This window comes from Lactuca serriola, chromosome 6 (assembly GCF_051521515.1).
Source record: "Lactuca serriola cultivar US96UC23 chromosome 6, Lser_US96UC23_V15, whole genome shotgun sequence".
In the NCBI taxonomy this organism is placed as follows: Eukaryota; Viridiplantae; Streptophyta; class Magnoliopsida; order Asterales; family Asteraceae; genus Lactuca; species Lactuca serriola.
The window spans coordinates 155,946,505-155,968,368 of NC_136413.1; the positions used below are offsets into that span (position 1 = coordinate 155,946,505).

The 21,864-nt window shown below is 36.7% G+C and overlaps 2 protein-coding genes across 2 annotated transcripts; both read right to left on the bottom strand.

Annotated features, from left to right (window-relative positions):
* Positions 1-10,166: 10,166 nt before the first annotated feature.
* LOC145060289 (uncharacterized) lies at positions 10,167-10,829 on the bottom strand. The gene has a single exon (XM_079007981.1). The coding sequence runs from the start codon at positions 10,827-10,829 to the stop codon at positions 10,167-10,169; it is 663 nt and encodes a 220-aa protein (XP_078864107.1).
* Positions 10,830-12,418: 1,589 nt separating this feature from the next.
* Positions 12,419-13,498, bottom strand: LOC145060290 (uncharacterized). The gene has a single exon (XM_079007983.1). The coding sequence runs from the start codon at positions 13,496-13,498 to the stop codon at positions 12,419-12,421; it is 1,080 nt and encodes a 359-aa protein (XP_078864109.1).
* Positions 13,499-21,864: the final 8,366 nt, after the last annotated feature.

A 21,864-nucleotide genomic window follows, 5' to 3' on the forward strand; every position in this document is an offset into this window, starting at 1 on the left:
TATATATATATATATATATATATATATATATATATATATATATATATATATATAAGACAGAAGAACTCAAAGATTTAGAAGATGATCTTGATGATAGTTGTTTCCTCGAAGAATACAAGTACCTTCAACTCCCTTAATCCTAATATCATTTTATGAGGGAATTAAATTTCATGTGATATTCTCATGGTTTCATTTTCTTTTGTGTTCTTGAAGCAGAAAGAGGTTAGCAGAGATGAAGCAAATAATGGAAGTTTGAACTCGGAAAGTTCGGGCAGCTATGGTGGCCCGGGAAACATCTATTTCAATATTGATTGTGTGAAAGTCATCTACTAAAGCAAGGTTGGTGTAAGAGTTAATGATGAGAACATTGTTCCAAGACCTTCAGTGAGTTATGATGATGTCCCTTAATAGCAATGTAGTATTAGGTTATATAGTTACCGATGATTATTTGTATTTGACATTTTATGCAATGAATTATCTTACTTATTTATTGTATTTTATTTTGTATCTTGTATGACATTAATTTTTGTGCAATGGATTGTATTTTTTGTATATGGTGTTTTATTTCTATTATGAGAAATTAAATGCAAATTTAATTTAAAAATTAATAAATATATAAATTTATTTTTTTAAACATTTAAATTTACGATACGCAAAAATGTGTGTCATCTTCATTTATGACATGGCCTTTCTTGACAGGGGCTTTCTTGATACGCATTGCGTGTCATTAACATGCGCGTCGTAAGGTTACGACACGCAAACGCGTGTCGTCTTCCTTTATGACAGGGCCTTCCTTGATACGCATTGCGTGTCGTAAACGCGCGTCGTAATTGCGCGTCGTAAATGAGCGTCGTAAAAGCGCGTCGTCTATAGACGACGCGCAAAAGCGCGTCGTCTCTCTTTATGACAGGGCCTTCCTTGACGCGCATTTGCGCGTCGTCTGAGCCTTTTACGACGCGCAATGAGCGTCGTAAAAGGCTGTTTTTCTAGTAGTGTCACATACATACACTTCTCTAGTCCAAGACTCTGTTACATGAAGTCCAAACTCCGGGCCCAACACTCAAGGCCCAACACAATGCTTAGCCCAAAAACCCCTAGAAGGAGTTACACGGGGGGGGGGGGGGGGGTACCCCCTAGTGCGCTCAGCGTACCCAAGCACTCAAGAAACTGATCGGGGACCTCAACCCAGTACGCGGGGCGTATAGGAATTACGCGGCGCGTACCTTCAGTCTTGCTTAATCCATTTTCTTGGTCTTAACCTATTAAGACCTTAACCCAACTCTTGGATCTAGACTTCCTAAGATCTCTTACTCCATAAAGTTAACAACTTTAAGCCTTTGCATGGCTGATAAGGTCACAACACATAAAAACTCTTACGTTCTTAACCCAAAATGCTCATAACTCATGCATGGGTAGATTCACACGATCAAGGCCTTATGTTTATGGTTCTTCACCAGTAGAAACACTTAAAAGGACAAGTTATTAAGCTCTGGAGTGCATCAACTCATAAAGCCTCAAGCTTGGGACCAAAAAACCTAAAATGGACCCTAATATGAACAAAACAAAAAGTGTGGGAAAGCTTGGAGCTTTATACCTTCAAATGGTGCTCTAGCCCCAAGAAAGCTCAGATCCGCAGCCTGTTCTTCAACTTCACTCCCTTCCATTCTCCTTCTTAACTCCCAAAAGCCCACAAGAATACAAACAAGCTCATCATGGCCACACACAAGCTAAAGAACGGATATTAGGGTTTGAGAGGGTTTATTAACTAAGGAAGGTGGCCAGAAATGAGACCATCTCTTTCTTTATATAGGGACACTTCACTTAATTAGGGTTTCCTTCTCTGCCTAGTACGCCCAACGTACCCCCCCTGGTATGCCCGACGTACTTGGTGGCTCTTGCTTAAAGAACATGCACATCAGTACGCTCTGAGTACGCATACGTACGCCCAGCGTACTTCGCTGCCAAAATTCTCAACTTTAGGGACTTATCTTGCCAACTCTCCAAACTTCCATAGCATCTTCGAAATGACTCGAATTCTAAAAATCCTCATACCTACGGAAAGCTAATGAGATGCCCTACGTTTCTAGCAACTCGCCTCAACCCGAGACCTCCTAGCCCCCTGCTCGTGGCCCATGAACCTTAATCATGGATAATCCGAAACTAGATGTTACAATAAGAAATCCCTTCTATCTTCCCCTAATTAGCTCGTGAATACTATTACATATCACTCAGACTAGATAATTCTTCGAATGAGAGGGTCTACCCTACAACGGTTAGACTCAAATAAGAGCTGCGAAGTAAGGCTAAAACTAACCTTCTGAAATTATTTAGTCCTTGCAATATGTAACTTAACATTTTCATTTACTAGTTAGTAAAAGATAGCTAGAACTCCTAAAAGGCCAAAACAAGCAGCATTCGGGCATTGAGTACACATAATCAAGCACATACTACTTTGGCTATCATACTATCTAATATGTACTATCATGCAATTCATAGAGATGATACACATACAACAAGCACATAAGGCATCCTTCTTAAATCCTTAGTCCTAATCTAGCATTTTGTTCTAATAAAGCTGATAATCATAACATAACATAAACTTGTATGGGTAATTTGGGAGTACTTACTTGAGCTCGATTGATTGTATGCACCACACCCTTTTCTCTTTTAAGAACACTTTTTTTTAAAATTTATTTACCATTCCAAAAACTCTTATTGAAAATCTTTATAGCATTTCCTTAGTTTGAGTTCAGTCACACCCAAAGGTATGTCCGAATCCCTCAAACCAAGCTCGGCTAACAACTTGCAACATCCCAAAAATACGGCCCAAATTTCGTTTGAAAAATATTATAAAAACTATAATCATCCATAATTGATAAGAAAACCAATTCTCATATGTCTCAAAATATCATAAAATACTATATCAAAAACAAATGATGAAATATCAGAGTCTAAACAATCCTGTGGTGTGTGCCATGAGATCACCCCGAGCTTTTCCCCTTGCAACCGGAAGTACCCGAAACAAAAACTGAAACTATAAGCACGAAGCTTAGTTAGCTCCCCCTAAGTTACCACATACCATACATATACATATAACAAATCACATAACTCTAGGACTACTCCCAACAGCATTGGGACGAATCCCGACATTGGCTTACCTGACATCGGACTCCTATCTGGCATCGGGCTCACCTCGGCATACGACCGCATCGAGCATAGGGCTCACCCCAGCATCGGGGTTGCACCGACATAGAGATTACCCCTACATATTCACAACATAAAATAAGCATATAACATAATCACATAAACTGCATCGGGCTTGCCCAACATCGGGCCGATGCCCATTACATATACCATACAACATATAAACTGGCATACATCGGCTTGCCCCGACATCAGATGAAGCCCGAAACACATAACACATAACAAGTAACATGCATGAATCACAAAGACATCAAGCATACATAACTACTTCTCGGGACCGCCCCGACATCTGACCAAAGTCCGGAAACATATAAACTGTATCGGGCTAACCCCGACATCATGCTCGCCCATACATACCATAACTACTTAAACGGGCCAGCATTGGTGCCTTAGACTCGTTCCTACTGAAGGAAAACTCACCTCTCAAACTGACTGTTGAAAAATTCGCGCAAAGGTGAGACCGTCTGCTGCTCCAACTACTCCCCGACTATAATGACCAAATAAACATTTAGTAAAAAACTGATGACTCTCCCATGGGTAAAATGACTATTTTACCACTCTGATCTATTTTGGGCCTTGACCTAGGCCCAATCCTTTCTATTCCTCACTAGGGCCCATTAAGTCCCCAAATGGCCCAATTTCTAAATTGGACCCAACTCTTAAAATGGGCTTTCATTCCAAGCCCACTAATCCTTGGTCCCTTAACTGACTTTTAAAGGCCCATCACAACCCATTACTACTATGTCCAAGACTTGGCCCAAACCAAGGCCCAATAAGAAAAGTCCACTGAGTGAGTGTATGTGGCGTACCTCTATGTACGCTGTGCGTACTGCTGAAGGGCTTGTACGCTGCGCGTACCGACGTATTGTTAGGCTGTCAAACCAACAAATAATGGGATAAAATAATATTAATAAAGCTCAAGTAACTGCTATTTCTTATACTAAAGATAGTATAGAGTAATCAGAGTCGGTCCACAGGAATATAGGACTTCTTATCTTGCCATATTTTCACACATAATACAAATAATATTAAAATGGGGGATTTTGTTTGAACTAGATTTAAACCTCATAAATAAACAAGATTGTTAATAGAATTTAGTAAAAGAAATAATGTTGAGAGAAAAACTTTGAGACACACTTGAACAAACGTTAGAACAAGTATATAGCGGAATAGTTAATCTTGAAGGATCAAAAGCTCAATAATAATATTAAGAGTTAGAAGTTAGAGAGTTAGTATACACATAAAAAGATTCATAACGAGGAATGCATTCAAACCAAGTTAATAAGTGAGATCAAACTTAGTGATTAAGTCAAAAGAGACTTTCTCTGAAGAGATATGACGACTGATTATGAGAGTAAGAAGATTGGATAAGTAAGATAGAATGAGAACTTTGAGATGTGTATTAGAAATGGATGCGATGTTCACTGTGTTCTTAATACATGAGAGTGAGCTCTATTTATAGGGACTCAAAAGATAACAGATTTAAAACTCTAAGAGTAGCCATGCAAGGCATAATGGACAATAGAGTGTTTTACAATAAAGACAAAATAATCTAGGTAAAGATAGAGACTATGGTGCTGAAGACTTCGGATGATTATTGACAAAGAGACTGCTTGACTACGGTGGCTTGGAGGCTGTGGTAGCTGAAGTTCAAGAGGGTAACTGTTTTGATTCAACAAATACATTTCCGATTCTGATTCTTATACATGTATTATGTTGAAAGATGCAAAATGAATATGATTATGTTCTATCTTGGTTGGTAATTTAGATACTAATAAAATCTAATATCCAATTTGACAAAAAAATGTTTTATTCAAAACATGTTCTTCAAATAAAACTTCATTTAATTGATTTAATTCAAATAAGCTCTTTCATTAAATCATTAAATGACTTTAAGTTCTTGCAACAATTACCAACAATATTCAATATTTCTCATAAGCTTGGGATTATGAACATTTAATCTTTGATTACACTCATGTTGATTTAATTACAATCAATAAAGTGCATGTTACTAACAACAAATCATAAAACATATACGAATTTTACAATTTGATTAACTAGACTGATAAAAACCCTAATTCATTGATCAAGTGAAAAAGAGAATAAACTAAACACATGATTAAGATTAAATCAAAGATTACTAGATGTTAAACACAAATCAAGTTCAAGTTACAACCTAACAACACATACGTAAGAATTCAGACTTGGAAATGATAATGAAATCAACCACACATGTTTAGGTTAAACTACTAATCAAACAAGTTTAAACTTCAAATTGACTTACAAAAAGGAAACTAAAGTGTTTCCAAGTGTCAATCTACTTCCAAAAGCTCTGAAAATCTCCTTCTCTCAGCCCAAAAGCCGACTTAACTTCCAAAAAAAAAAACGATTGTCTGAATTATATAAGAGTAAAACTACTTTAAAAACTGTCGAGACGTTTACACGGCCCGTGTAAATTAAAGGGTGCCATTTACACGACCGTGTAAACAAGAAAAGTAGAATGCTCAATCCTTCCAGGCCTTCGAAGTAGAATGCTCTTGTATATGTGTTTACATGGCCCGTGTAAATTATAAGCTATCATTTACACGGCCGTGTAAATACCTGTGAAGCCAAATTCTTTATTTCTTCATTCACTCTCTTCAATGCTCCAAAACTTCTAAAACTTTGTCTCCAACTCCTTTTAACTTCCTCCATCAAGATCCAACCTTCAAAAGTCCTTGAAATATCATAAAAGTGTGTGAATGGAATTGCATCATGAAAAATCCCGAAAAATATGCAAAATGCATGAGTTTAAACTTAAATGCAATGCACTTTTATGAACTAAAACTACAAAATGAATGCATGAAATGCACCTAATAAATCTCCCCAAGCTTTAACCTTTCTTTTCCTCAAGAAAGAACAAGAAGATTTAAACGGGAGAAAATAAAATAGAATAAAAGAAAAGAACATTAAAGTTAAAACTATTTGAAACTTAATGCATGAAATCAAAACAAACATGAAAAGATCCAACCCAATTACCCTGTTTTGTACCATAGTTGAGAATGTACCTGTCATGCCTTGAGTCAACTTCGCTTTAGTCTCAAAATATTATATGATAATAGAAATAAGACTTTGGCCACTCCCTAATACAACTCAACAGAATCAAAGATCACAACACTTATTCCCTTTCAATATCATCAAGTCAATTCTTGGAGCAAATTATGGTCTTACTCTTGTGAAATTATACGTGACAAAACATGCTCAACCATCTTTGTTTCATAAAATATCACAATGTCCGATTCCAACTATTTGTTGGTCAACAACAATCTTTTTCTGAAAAATCTTTTCTAAAAATTCCCTAATATTTATCTAGATTGGTTACAAACTTCAAACCACTTACACCAGTCAAAGTAATTAACATTCAGTCCAATGTCATAAGTTCAAATCCAAGTCCAAGGGAATCTTTTGACAGCCAAGTATTTTTCCTAAACACAATATTCAATTAAACTATAAACACAATTATATACAAACTTCTTAATTATATATTTTTTTTCAAAATAAAGCTCATGGCTTTCTTTGAAATCCGTGTAACGGGCTTCCAACCAACACATCCAAACCAAATGACCTTAGTATGCTAGATTTAAAGAGATCCCTCGGGTTTACTTGCCTGAACCTCAAAGGCCACATATTAGCTTTATTTGCTATTATTAAGTTCATGACTTTCTATGGAACCCATGTAACGAATTTTCAACTCAATCAGTCCCAAACAATTTAGCTTTAGGCGATTAGGTGTACAACACCCCTCAGAGTTTACTTGTTCAAATCCCAAAGGTCACAGATTAACTTAATAATAGTTTATTTATTTATTTATTATTTTTTTTAAGTAACACATATACAAATAACTAAGTTAACATATAACACTCTTATTAATTTATTTGGCCAATTTCTTTATCTCTCGTCTTTGACTTTTCTATTGTGGGACATCTCATGGTCTATTACCATGAGGACTTGTAAGACATTTTTCAGGGGACTAAAGGTTAACATGCAAAGACCCGTAAGTATAGTTGAAAGCTATGTCCCCAAGCAGGGTATATAAAAGGGAATGAGTAGAATTGACTTTTAAGAGCGCTGGAAGGCTCGAGACATTGAGATTTTGCATTCTTTTTATGAACATTTGAATTTGGAATTTTAAGTTCAATTGAGCACTTACAACTCATAAGACCAGTCATATGTCCCAAAGAATCGACTCATACCTGCTGTTATGCTCTAGTGTTCACAATGTTCTCATTTTATGTTTTGCACAAGTAGCTTCGGGAGATGTGCTCGTGTGTGATTAACTTGGTTTCAAATTTTCAATAAAAAGAGCAGGTTAAATCTCAAGGCACACAACTCACTTACCATCTCAACTATTTTGAGAAGATTTGGTTGCTTGAGATTGGATCATTTTTTTTAAAGTAATGCAAAAATTAAGATGCAAAATGCAAAAGTATAATAAAAATAGAGTAGAAAGAATTTTTTTTTTTGGATTTTGAAATTTTTTCTAAAAATGACAAAGAAAAATAAAAAATGAAAAGAAAAATAATGCAATGCGATATGTACAAAATTACATGCAACCTACATGCAACGGGATAATGCATTGATGGATGCCCCTCCCCAAGCTTAAAATAAGCATCGTCCTCGATGCTTGGAGAGAGGCATAGCCATCCTATTGAGGACCGGGCGGTTGATATGGAGGGAACTGTGAAGGATAATCTACAGGATAGTATGGAGGCCATTAGGGTTGGGATGACGATGGTTGTTGCTGCTATGTGGGGAACACAAGAACTCTATGGATATCGCTCAGCAGGTGATGAATGTTGCGGTTATGCTGCTCTTGAGCAACTCTTATTGGGCCCAACGCTCTTCTTGCAAGTTACGGTAGTCCTAAAATTCAGAAGTGATTTCAGCGACACCCGTATAAATTTCTCCGACTTCCTGCTGTATGTTGGTGTAATGGTGGTTCAAGCGTGCAAACTCCCCCATGTAAAGATTGTGTTCAGGAAAAGGAATGGGGCGAGATGAGCTAGAGGCACCAACAGTAGGATCAGGAGGAGGAGAGGGTGGAGGACTATGGTCTACTACAACACCTAAGTTGGATTGGAGTGTCCAAGTGGTTGATGGAATGTCATTGGCTAAATTGAGTATCTTATTGTTTCTGCTGTCAATGCGTAGATACTCTTTCCCATCTACTGTCCAATGAACATCCCCAGTGGGAAGGCGGTGCAAAAGATGCATTATTTCCATAACATCAATTGATAGACGAGTACGAATTGTGACTATATTTGTTGGGTTATTGGGTAGATGGAGGCCAAGATGCTCAGCAATAATAGAAACCATGCCTCCATAATGTAGCTGCCGACCATTGCTCGTAGCACTTCTGAGCATTTTCTGAATTACCCAACACCCAAAATGAGGGACTTCTGCAGGCTTGTTAATCATACACCACAAAACTTCTAACTCCATCTTATTAGCCTTGCTAATCTCTTCTTGAGGAAATACGAGAGAAGCAATGATCCGGTGGGTGACTTTCATGACCGGATAAATAATGCTAGAAGCTTTGGCTGTGCCTGACTGATACTCATACTCACAAGAGATGCTTCTCCAAAAACTTGCACAGTTTTGCTCAAAAATGACATTTTTTCTGCCCTTTGCTGTGTATACATCCCTTCTTGCTTTAGGAGCACCAATGATATCACGTAGGATGTCAGCATGAAATTGATGGGTTTGATTGAGCAAACGGAAAGTAAGGATATGGGTTTGATAATCAAAGGTGATTGAGGACAAAAGTTCCAACATTGGTATTTGATAACTAACTGCATGTAGATTCAAAAGATCTTCGCATCCAATGTTTTTGAAGAGCTTGTGGAAACCATTATAGATATGTAAATCCTTGAGGGCTTGGATGTCCACAAACTTTTGAGCTCCCATTGTTCTGCTAACAAGATTTGCATACAAGATCTCTTGTCGATTGGTCTAAAAAATAAGACCAAATTCATAAGGGTTTTCTATGGGATGTGGGTCTTGTTCATTATGTGAAGTTCCAATTCTAGGTCTTTTACCCCGGGAAGCCATTACCCAGATGAATCAACAAAGTATTGCACAAATTTAGGACAATTGAAGCACAAGAACTAGCAAGTTTCACTAAAAATCACCCAAAAATGAATATGGTTCTATCTAAATGCACAAAGTAAGAGTTTGGAACAATTATACCAATTTGTGCTTGAAAATTGTGGTAGGGTGATATCCAATGCTTCCCAAGCTTTCCCCAAGCTTTCCTACAAGAAATGATAAACATTAGGTCGAGATTTTGAAGTTCAAAAATTCTAGGGTTTGCTCAAAAACCCTAAAATCGGCCATGAAAAGGGTGGAACAGAGGTGGAAGATAAAGAAGATGAAGAAAAGAGAAGAAGTTCATACATTGGAGCTTGATTTTTGATGCAAAATTGAGGAAGATTGAGTATTTTGAAGGGTTATTTCAAAGGGGGCAGTAGGGACGAGAAGAATCGTAGGTTATGTGAAAAGAATGAGTTAAAAAAAATCGAGATTTAGCCTTAAAATCGTCCAACTCTGTTTTTACGTTTACACAGCCCGTGTAAACTAAAGGGTAGCATTTACACGGCCGTGTAAACGTTGCGTCTGATCTACTCTGGTCTGGTCGTTTACACGGCCCGTGGAAACTATAGGCATAAGTTTACACGGCCGTGTAAACCTCGGAGAAGGCCTAAAAAATTGATTTTTTCACTTTTTGAATTTGCAACCCACTAAACCTCTACTGCCCGGAAAATGATTTTTAACCCTCTTTTAGCATGAAAAACAACTTGAAAGTTTGAAAACAAAGAAAATACAATGAAAATATAAGAAAATGACAAAAATACCCCCGGGTTGCCTCCCGGTTAGCCGCCCATTTTTAATGTCGTTGGCTCGACTTGGACCCCAACTATTTGTCAATCTTGATACTTTGGATCCATTACTTCCTTCACCACTTCATTCTTGACTTGAAATCCTTCATAATAAGGCTTCAAACGGTGACCATTTACCTTAAAAATATTCCTGGTTTTCTCACTTGTGATTTCTATTGCACCATGCTCAAAAACATTTGTGACAACAAATGGTCCCACCCAACGAGACCTTAGTTTACCAGGAATCAATTTAAAATGCGAATGGTAAAGTAGTACCTTTTGAGCTTTGTGAAATACCTTGCATGTAATCATCTTTTCATGGAATGCTTTGGTCTTTTCCTTATAAAGAACCTCATTCTCATATGCTTCATTGCATTTTTCCTCAAGTTCTTGTATGTCCAGCTTCCTCTTCTTTCCCGATTCACTTAAATCCATGTTGAACTGCTTGATCGCCCAATAGGCCCTATGTTCCAACTCAACGGGTAATCGACACGACTTTACAAAAACAATACGGTATAGAGACATTCCAATTGGAGTTTTGTATGTAGTGTGGTATGCCCACAAAGCATCATCAAGGCGTGTACTCCAATCTTTCCTTGTTGTATTCACGGTTTTCTCCAAAATGCCATTGATTTGTCGATTGCTCACCTCGGCTTGTCCATTTGTTTGTGGGGTGGTATGCTGTGGAAACTTTATGAGTGACACCATATTTCTTCAAAACACTCCCGAGCATACGATTGCAAAAATGTGTACCACGATCACTAATCAAGGCCTTTGGAACACCAAATATGGAAAAAATGTTAGCCTTCATGAAATCTATCCCAACTTTTGAATCGTTATTACGAGTAGCCTTTGCTTCCACTCACTTGGAAACATAGTCCACAGCCAAAAGAATATAAATAAAACCCGAAGATGATGGAAAAGGTCCCATAAAATCAATGCCCCAAACATCGAAAATTTCACAAACTAAAATGGGATTTAGGGGCATTTGATTCTTTGAGCTTAAAGAGCCCATTTTTTGACATTTATCACAACTTGCACAAAAAACATAAGCGTCATGTAAAATACTTGGCCAGTAAAATCCACTCTCTAATACTTTTCTTGCAGTCCTTTGAGGACCAAAATGTCCTCCACAAGCATAAGAGTGACAAAATGTTAAGATAGAAGGTACCTCATATTGATCCACACATCGTCTAATAATTTGGTCAGCACAATATTTCCACAAATATGGCTCATCCCAAACATACCTCTTGGCTTCTTTCTTGATCTTCTCTTTTTGCCATCGAGTCAAATCTGGTGGAAATTGATTTGTGACAATGTAATTCACAATATCGGCATACCACGAGGCAACTTTTGCTGAAAATAGGTTCTCATCGGGAAATGCATCATGAATGGGAGTTGAGTAATTGGGAGAAACAATCCTGCTAAGATGATCAGCTACAAGATTTGACTTTCCGCTCTTGTCTTTGATTTCAATGTCAAACTCTTGCAAGAGTAATACCCATCGAATGAGTGATTCGAATCCTTCTTTGCAAGTAGATACCTAATAGTTGCATGATCAGAATAAACAATGACTTTAGAACCTAGCAGGTATTGACGAAATTTATCTAAAGCAAAGACAATAGAAAACAATTCTTTCTCAGTTGTTGAGTAGTTGACTTGTGCACTATCAAGTGTTTTTGAGGCATAGTAAATGACGTTAGGAACACGATCTTTTCTTTTCCCTAACACTGCACCAACTGCATGATTGCTGGCATCACACATGATTTCAAAAGGCAAACTCCAATTCGGTGATTGAAGTATAGGTGTTGTTATCAACAACTCTTTCAACTGATCAAAAGCTTTTTTGCACTCTTTGGAAAATTCAAATTCTGCATCTTTTTGTAGGAGCTCACACATGGGACGAGATATATCTTGGAAAAATCTTTGATAAACCTTCTATAAAATCCTACATGACCAAGAAATGAGCGTACCTCACGAACACAAGTGGGATAAGGTAAAAATTTTATGACATCTATTTTTGCTTTGTCCACTTCTAGACCCTTAGAAGACACAATATGACGTAGTATGAGACCTTTGTCAACCATAAAGTGACATTTTTCATAATTCGAAACAAGATTGGTCTCAATACATCTTTGCAAAATCTTTTTCAAATTACCCAAACACTCATGAAAAGAATTACCATAAACTGTGAAGTCGTCCATAAAAACTTCAATGATTTCCTCAACATATTCCAAAAAAATACTTACCATGCACCTTAGAAAAGTGGTTGGAGCATTGCAAAGTCCAAAAGGCATTCACCTATATGCAAATGTTCCAAAGGGACATGTGAAAGTAGTTTTTTCTTGGTCCTCGGGTGCAACAGGTATTTGATGGAAACCGGAATACCCATCCAAGCAACAATAATGTGTTTTTCCCACTAACGTTTCCAATATTTGATCAATGAAGGGAATTGGGAAATGGTCTTTCCGGGTTGAGGAATTAAGTCTTCTATAATCAATACAAAATTTCCACCCGTTTTGCACATGGGTGGGGACTAACTCACCTTGGTTATTCTTTGTAACGGTAATACCTATCTTCTTGGGCACAACTTGGACCGGACTTACCCACTTGCTATCTAATATAGGGTAGATCATCCCCACATTCAACAACTTCAAAATTTCTTTCTTCACTACCTCCATCATTGGAGGATTCAAACGCCTTTGAGCTTCTCGGGAAGGCTTGTATTCTTCTTCCATAAGGATTTTGTGCATGCAAAGTGAAGGACTTAGCCCTTTGATGTCGGCTATAGTCCACCCAATAGCTTCCTTATACTCTTTCAAAGTGGTGACAAGCTCTTCCTCTTCTTTTGTTGACAACTTGGTGGAGATGATCACTGGCAAAGTTTCTTTGTCTCCAAGATATGCGTACTTGAGATGCTCGGGTAAAGTTTTGAGCTCCAATTCCGGTTCCTGCACAATAGAAGGAACAAGTTTCTCATTAGACATTGGTATTTTCAGCTTTGGAACATCAAACCTCATTTTCTTCTTCTCATCCATGCAAAACACAACCTCCATAATCTCTTTATCAATTGTAAATTGATTGGCAAGTTTTTCCACTCTTACCTTTTGAAGATTCCTGTGTAAAATGAGAGCTAACACATCAAGATTAGACAAATCAAAAAACTTCTTTGTCAGTGGTTCAATGACATCCACAAAATTCAAAGATGAAATATCACTTGGATATCTCATAGCATCATAGATATTGAAATTTATCACCTCCCCATCAACTTCCATGGAAAATGTACCATCATAAACATCAATTTTTGTCCTGACTGTTTTCAAAAAGGGTCTTCCTAGGAGAATTGAACTCAAATTTGGTGAGTCGTCATCATCCATGTCAAGGACATAAAAATCTGTTGGAAACATTAATTCATTCACTTGGACTAACACATCTTCTAGAACACCTTTGGATGTACTAAAGATCTATCAGCCAATTGAATGATTACCCTAGTCTTCTTCAATATGCCAATATTTAAAGTTTTAAAAATGGAATATGGCAAAACATTGATAGAAGCTTCAAGGTCTAGCATAGCTCGTGGAACATGAAGATTACCTAATTTGCAAGGAACCGTGAAAACACCTAGATCCTTACATTTTTGAGGTAGTCTTTTCTGTAACACTACAAACATATTCTCCTCCTTTAACAGTTTCATTCCCTTTCAACTTTTTCTTGGATGTACATAATTCCTTAAGGAATTTAGCATACCTAGGGACTTGTTTGATGGCATCAATAAGAGGAATATTTACCTCAACCTTCCTGAACATCTCCATGATTTCATTGTCTTCCTTCTCTCGCTTTGACTTGCTTAACCTTGAAGGAAATGGGGGAGGAGTGACTTTTGCTTCAATAGGAACTTGCTTTGAAGGTGTTTTTGACTTCTCTTCTTTTTTCTCTAGCTCCATCTCTTCTTCTTCTTCTTCAATCATTTTAGGACCTTCATATTCTTTGCCATTCCTCAAAGTGATGGCACATGCACTATGTTTTGGATTCTTCTCAGTTTGCGCGGGTAGTTTGCCTTGTGACTCCAATTTACTCACAGAAGTTACGAGTTGAGTCATTTTTTGCTCCAAAGTCTTGATGCTCGCCTTGGTCTCATTTTGCAATGTTTAAGTACTTGTGGCTAAACTCTTAAATAAACTAGATTTAAACTTCATAAATAAACAATATTGTTAATTGAATTTAGTAAAAGAAATACATTTCTGATTCTAATTCTTATACATGTATTATGTTGAAAGATGCAAAATGAATATGATTATGTTCTATCTAGGTTGGTAATTTAGATACTAATAAACTCTAATATCCAAGTCAACAAATTTTTTTTATTCAAAACATGTTCTTCAAATAAAACTTCATTTAATTGATTTAATTCAAATAAGGTCTTTCATCAAATCATTAAATGACTTTAAGTTCTTGCAACAATTACCTACAATATTCAATATTCCTCATAAGCTTGGGATTATGAACATTTAATCTTTGATTACACTCATTTTGATTTAATTACAATCAATAAAGTGCATGTTACTAACATCAAATCATAAAACATATACAAATTTTACAATTTGATTATCTAGATTGATAAAACCCTAATTCATTGATCAAGTGAAAAAGAGAATAAACCAAACACATGATTAAGATCAAATCAAATATATAGATGTTAAACACAAATCAAGTTCAAGTTACAACCTAACAACACATACTTAAGAATTCAGACTCGGAAATGATAATGAAATCAAGCACACATGTCTAGGCTAAACTACTAATCAAACAAGTTTCAACTTCAAATTGACTTACAAAAAGGAAATTAAAGTGTTTCCAAGTGTTAATCTACTTCCAAAAGCTCTGAAAATCGCCTTCTCTCTGCCAAAAATCTGACTTAACATAAAAAAAATGATTGTCTGAATTATATGCGAGTAAAACTACTTTAAAAACTGTCGAGACGTTTACACGGCCCGTGTAAATTAAAGGATGCCATTTACACAACCGTGTAAACAAGAAAAGTAGAATGCTCAATCCTTCCAGGCCTTCGAAGTGGAATGCTCTTGTATATGCGTTTACATGGCCCGTGTAAATTATAAGCTATCATTTACACGGCCGTGTAAATACCTGTGAAGCCAAATTCTTTATTTCTTCATTCACTCTCTTCAATGCTCCAAAACTTCTGAAACTTTGTCTCCAACTCCTTTTAACTTCCTCCATCAAGATCCAACCTTCAAAAGTCCTTGAAATATCATAAAAGTGTGTGAATGGAATTGCATCATGAAAAATCCCGAAAAATATGCAAAATGCATGAGTTTAAACTTAAATGCAATGCACTTTTATGAACTAAAACTACAAAATGAATGCATGAAATGCACCTAACACGTATACGCCCAACGTACTCTCCTGTTAAGCAATTTTCTCCAAAACGACTTAATCCCTTAAGACCCTACATCCAAACTACATATCTGAGTCCCATGCTTCGTCCTAACCCTTAAAGTTGATCACTTGGTGGCTAGCAACCCACCAAATGAGCCCAACACTAAGAATACCAATGAACTTCCATAAAAAGTGCTAGATCTCTTTCATGGCTTCATAAAAGTCTCAAAGCTTGTAACTTTATGGCTAAAGGAACTCATTGAGCTTCAAGGGTGGCAACGCTAAGCTCAAAATCGAAGTTTACAGTTCAAGATCCAATATTTGGACCTAAAAAGGTCCAAATCTTCAAAACCCTAGATCTAGACTTTGAGGAGGAAAGATAGGAGCTTTATACCTCTTCTTGCTGCCAAATGGTGAGCTTGTTCCAGATCCTTGAGCTCAAGGTACTCAAGGGCTTCTTCTCCAACCTTTCCTTTCTTCTTCCAAGTCCTTCTTTGCCAAAATAAGCTCAAGAATCTCAAAGACACACACAAGAAAGAGTATGAACGAGTTAGGGTTTGTTTGAGGGTGATAGACAGGTGAGGATGCTGTAATGGGGTATTTATAGGTCCTTCATCCTAAAATTAGGGTTTAGCATCTGCCCGCGTATGCTGGTTGTACCTCTTGGTACGTCGGGCGTACGTACCCGCATCCCTTGAATCAATGGCCATTATGCCCCGCATACGCCAAGTTACGCTCGACGTACATCTTATGGGCGGCCCATCTTCTCGGCCCACTTTCTAAGTCAATTCCAAATGAATCCATTGTCAAAGATAGCCCAAAACACTTATCAACTCAATAAATTAAATAATACCTCGAGGAACAAGTGTTACATCAATGGTCCAAGTTGACCCACTTCGTCGAGTTGTCGTTCAACTCGTCGAGTTTCTCCGTCAGTTTGCACAGATCAAGAAAAGGCAAGCCAACTTGCCGAGTTCCTCTATCAATCTAAGAAGTTCTTTGACAGGAAGGCCATGGACGATCTCGTTTTTGGCAAGACGATTGAGGTTCTTGGCATTAGCATGGCCGAGACGATGATGCCAAAGCATGGCATTGTGTTCAGAGACTTTAGAAAAGAGATGCGTGATTTTCCCCAGGATATCATGATTCATGTATATGATTTAAGCCTTTCCATCCCTCCTTGACTTCATCAAGATCCAATCTTTAGGGATTATAATAACAGGCTTCAATATCCGAGTCTCTTTTTCTGTGAAGTGTGTTGAATAGCCTTTGTCGCAGATTTGGGAGACACTCAGTAAGCTATGCTTTAACTCAGGAGTGTAGTTGACATTCTCAAAACTCAACACTCTATTTGTAATAGTTCCTCTTTGCATGATATTCCCGCCTTCTCCTCCTGCGAAGGGAACATAACCCCCATTGAAGTTCTGAATGTCATGCAGTGGGGATATGTCTCCTGTCATGTGCATGGAAGAACCACTGTCGACATACCAAGGTCTGACAACATTCCTTCGTAGCTGTTCTTGTACGATGTGCGAGATTAGTTAGATTTTGGAATCCAGGTCATAGAAACACTGGGTTTTCCCTTTTTAACAGCAAAAACTTCTTTTTCACTTTTTGATTTTGATTTATCTCCAGATGCACAAGCAGAAGAATGATATTTCTAGATATTTAAGTTCTTGGGCACCCATTGATATTTAGGTTTTGACACATTTACATGTGATTTGGAAATAGTTTTCTTTTGTTTTGACCGTTTGGGTTTCCGTCTAATATTAGCCGAAGACTGGCACGAGGACTTTGACGAACCCAACCTTGGCTTAGCCATGTTTGACTTCGTAAAAGTACATGTTGTATTTTCATGAAAAACCTATTTATCCTTTTTAAGCTCAACCCGTTTTCTGTCATTAGTTACATTCTAATCATCATTACGAGAACGAGGTCTCGAGAAATTTCTCACGAGAGATCTTCCTCGCGACTCGCTCTCTCTTCCATGTGCATGAAAAGGAACACATGTCCGATTTGGACAATTGCATGCGATGTGTCCGGCAGTTCCACAGTTAAAACATGTTTGCTTTGTAGCATAAGAACTGGTACTGCTCTTCTCTATTCTATTATTCTTATTTACTCCCTTACTCTTTCCACACGTGCAAGTGCAAGACACAAGTGGTGTGACAGTTGTGGGTGGAGTGGATGTGCTTGTAACAGAAACATCAAATTTAGAAAATAAATCACCACATTTAACAAAAACAAATGGATCAACAGAATTTGACATAGAGTCATCACAAATCAAAACATCAATTTTAGAAACAAAAGTAGCATTGTTTGAAATAGAAACATCAGATACACTATTATTATCAGACACACTCTCCTCTGCTGCATGCTTGCCATGACTTCATAATGGATCTGCATAGGCAGTAGAAACGTTGGAATCCTTTTCCCTAACACTACTCTTCATCACACGTACAACAGGTTTTCCATAGACAAGAAATTCCTCTCTGTCCATCTCTTCCTGGGTCATAGGGATAGCAGTGTAATTGTGATTAAATGGAGGAGGGACACACTCATACCCTATACCTACTTGTTTTTTTTGTTGCCATTTCAGTTGTTTCTCTATCATGGTTACAACTTTCTCACTTGACACATCATATTTTTTGAAATTAAAATCATCATTTTCAAATCGAACTTTCAATGTGTCAAGTTCCTCAGTCACAGTGGCAAGTAGTTTCTTAATAAAATTGTAGTTCTCACACTTGTTACTGTACTCTTCCTGTAATTTCCTAAAGTCCTTAGTCCTAGCCTCTAAATGTTCTTTTAATGGTTTTTGGCCTTTCCTAAGGTTATACCCCTCATATTTCAGGTCCTCGTTCTCTCTACACAGTAATTCTATCTGTTCACGCAAAAATTTAATAGTATCAATACAAGTTTGATAACAGAAATTTTGACTGACCTCTTTCTTTTTAGCTTCAGAGGTAGTAGACACCATGAAAGCAAACTGTAATTCCATCATCTCTGCTTCTGGATCTTCTTCAACTTTCTCTTCAGGGATGTCACTAATCTGGGCCAAGGGAGCATTTTCAGTACCATAAATGTTTAGAGCCTGAATTTGATCCTCCCAGTTAAATGACTGAGCTACCATAACTAGATTCACATTTTCATTATTGGTAGCAACTCCCTTGTTGTTTCCCACCGGCACCATCGTCCTTTCATTATCCACTCTTCGATCAGGTTTAGGACAATCACGAGCAAAGTGACCAGGCTCATGACATTTAAAGCATCACAACTTTCCTTTGTTGAACCCTACTTTCTTCTCAACATTCATTCCCTAGTTATTCTTCCCTGTTTTCTTTGCAAATTGTTTGGCCCAAAAAACAGCAATCGCGATCTGCCAAGTGATGTCCATATCCTCCACATCTTCTGGGTGAATTTCTTATAAATCAGTGAAAGAAATATATGGTGGCAATTCACCTGCCACAAAGGCATTGTAACAATTTAGCAACCTAGAAGCTAGAGCCAAGTTCTCTTCTGCTTCCTTGGGAGTAGAGGTAGTAACATGGGCTTTTGAGGAGGAGGTTGCATATGGATAAGTCACTGATGGAGGAACAACTTGGGATGGTGTTTGTGGAACAACAAAGGCTTGATTTTGTGGAGCAGGTGCGGTAAAAGATGAAAAAGCATTGTTAGAGGAAATACCAAGGTTTGCAGTAGAATAAGAATTTACATGGTTGATTTCTCTTTGTTTGTCATCAAGATCACATGTTTTGATAATTGCCATCGTTTCCGCAAGACTGAGTCTGTTGAGATCTTTTGTCTTCTTAATGACTGAGACATTCATGTCCCTTGATTTTGGGAGAGAGTTAAGCAGTTTCTTGTTGATTTCTGATCTGGGCACTGAGATACCAGTTGAACTCATCTCAGTAGTGAGTGTGATAAAACACTGTAGTTGAGATTCCAAAGTTTCTCCAAGAATGTGATTGAACATATTGTACTTCGGTTGCAGCATGTCCTGATGGCTTTGCTTCATATCCTCATTTCCTTCATACACTTCGACTAAAGCTTCCCACAAAGCTTTTGCTGAGTCATATTCATGGAAACCTTGAGCAATCCTCGGAGATAATTCCATTATAAGTGTAGCCAGAGCCTTCTCTTGTTCCTAGCTTTTCTCGAAGTCTTCATCAATGTAGTTTGCCAAGTCTTTGTCAACAATGGTTCCATTCTCCAGAGTAGTAGTGATTCTAACATGACCTTTCAGAATACTGCGCCAAATCTTGAAGTCCATCTTGATGTACTTTTCCATTCGGTATTTCCATTCTGGGAATCCTTCTGTCGACAAAAGACGTGGGATCCTAGTGGTAGTTCCCATAATCGAGTCCAATTCCCGATGAACTATTAAACTATGTGATTCCATATTTTTATTTTTATTTTAACATTTTTTATTTTTTTTGTGATTTTCTTAATTGACTGAAAATAAAAGTTTGTAAGGAAAAGGCAACCGAAAACGATGAGGTTTTATAACCAAGAGAGGTTCACGACCGTATAGGGTTCACGACTGTACACAAGAAATGATTCACGCTTAATGAACGGTTCACGGTCAACAAATGGTTCACGGTTAACTAATGGTTCACGGTCCAATGAGAGGTTAACGGTCAATGAAGATGAGTGGTTCACGGCCGTACACAGAGTTCACGGCCATAAACAATTCAACAAGTGAACTGTAAACACCCAGATTACGATGAAAACATATGATTTTGAGCTGATTTCGATTCCTTTGGCCTTGAACTTCACGATCTAATGTATAAAACCCAACAACACTTGAACAAACACGAAAAAGAAGAAGATCTCCAACCGTAAACACCACTTGAACGAGTTTGACACCAGATTGGCTCTGATACCCATTGTAAGTCCACAAATCCGGATCCAACTAGTGATCAAACACACACTCAAGCAATAATCGATTAAGAATAAGAAGGAATAGAAGCAAAGAATGATCCAACAATGCACACGTCTATTAATGGCAGTAAACGTTAGGTACACTTGGATACACACACGACTATTGTTCATCTGACACGTCTGACAACTATTTAAAGGAACAACCAACTGCAAACACGTTCACGACCACACATGTTCATGGCCATACACACGTTCTCGACCATGAACACCCATACGGCCACAAACACACAACCGTACACCCATTACATGACCAAACCCTATCAAGACCTATACAGATTGATGCCTAGCTCAAACCAACCAAATGTGACGTAACAGAGTGGTGTAGGTTAGTGGGTTTTTTTAATTGTTTTAAACTATTTTTTGATTTATGTGAATATTATTTTATAGTTTTGATTTAATTACAAAAGTGTCACCTTGTAAATTAAAGAAGAATTTTTGTTCTCCAATATTGACGCAATAAGAAATGTTTTCAATTGAACGATCTCATATATATATATATATATATATATATATATATATATATATGTGTGTGTGTGTGTGTGTGTGTGTGTGTGTGTGTGTGTGTGTGTGTGAAAAGTTAAATTGTCTCGTATCTCTTATGCCTATAAATATTCATATTCACTAACATTATGATACATTTTATTATTCTACAATTGAGTTTAATTTTATTTGATATATTCCTAATATACTCTTAATGAGATAGTTAAGTAATATAGAATGATGACATATATCATAATTTTAATGAGTAGAAATATTTATAGACATAAAATGTAGAAGACATTTTAATATATATATATATATATATATATATATATATATATATATATATATATATATATATATATATATATATATATATATATTGCCATTGCAAGTGTTTAGTGAAATTTTAAAACGTAAGAAGTTTGCAAATAATTTGAAGGGCTTTGAAAGCTATCTATCCATATTTGAAGAATTCAATACTAGGTACTTTAAATCAGAACAAACTTTAATGCAATCTCGATGTTGTATTTTGGTTTTTTCAAGATAATTGGTAGTTATCAAAGGCCTTTTAGCCAAGTGGTATTCGGTATTACTTTTATTTCTTAATATTGAGGGTTCAAGTCTCACAGTGAATATATATAAAATAATTTAAGTGTAGTTTAGTATATTTTTCATTTAAAAAAAAGATTAATTGATAGTTGATAAATTAACTTATGAATTGATAATATTTGATAAAAAAAATGTCTAATAAACTATATTGCAAAATGTAAAATAATATAAAATGTTTAAATATATAATAAAAAGCTTGTATTACATATAATTAAATAGATATTTTGAATATTTATGAAAAAGCTTCGTAAACTTTTTAACACTATTTCTAAATAGTTTATCAAAAAGACAATAACCAAATAATAGTTAA

What these genes read in the sequence shown, in the direction of transcription:
- LOC145060289 (XM_079007981.1), bottom strand. Translation starts at nt 10,829, where the DNA reads ATGGTGTCACTCATAAAGTTTCCACAGCATACCACCCCACAAACAAAT.
- LOC145060290 (XM_079007983.1), bottom strand. Translation starts at nt 13,498, where the DNA reads ATGGATGATGACGACTCACCAAATTTGAGTTCAATTCTCCTAGGAAGA.